Consider the following 421-nt stretch of genomic DNA (forward strand, 5'->3'; position numbering starts at 1 on the left):
TCTTCTGTTTTTCTTTTTTTTTTTTTTAAATTCTTTTTTTTTCCTTCTTTCCTCTTTTTTTCCTCTCTCTCCTCCTAATACACACTTTTTTTAGTAAGGGGAATACCATGATGTCGCTCTAGCCCGGCCCCTGGAAGAAAGAAGGAGAGTTAGGTGTTAACATATCACTAGATAGTTCAGTACAAGACCCTCCCCGTGGGCCCTTCCTTGCCCCAGTTACTGTGAGGGGAAGAGGGGGAAAAGAAGTTTTCAAGTATCTTTAAAAGGACTCCTCAATCCCAGAAATAACACAACTAGCAAACTGGGGTGGGGGAAGTACATCTAAGATACTGAGATCCAAGAACAAGAAAAAAGACCCATTTTATCCAGTTTTCAGTTCTCCACAACTCCTAAACCTTAGCTGATGAGAAGCCAAAGTTTG

At 40.6% G+C, this 421-nt stretch overlaps 1 protein-coding gene across 1 annotated transcript in view; it reads right to left on the reverse strand.

Annotated features, from left to right (window-relative positions):
- LOC103739461 (bcl-2-like protein 2) overlaps positions 1 to 421 on the reverse strand; it is a 17,987-nt gene continuing 17,566 nt past the window's right edge. Inside the window, exon 9 of the mRNA XM_008839881.3 lies at positions 1 to 130. Coding sequence (XP_008838103.3) covers positions 91 to 130 — 40 coding nt within the window. The 3' untranslated portion in view covers positions 1 to 90. The remainder of the gene's footprint in view (positions 131 to 421) is intronic.

The sequence above is a fragment of the Nannospalax galili genome, unplaced genomic scaffold, assembly GCF_000622305.1.
Source record: "Nannospalax galili isolate Female #2095 unplaced genomic scaffold, S.galili_v1.0 scaffold1119, whole genome shotgun sequence".
NCBI lineage: Eukaryota > Metazoa > Chordata > Mammalia > Rodentia > Spalacidae > Nannospalax > Nannospalax galili.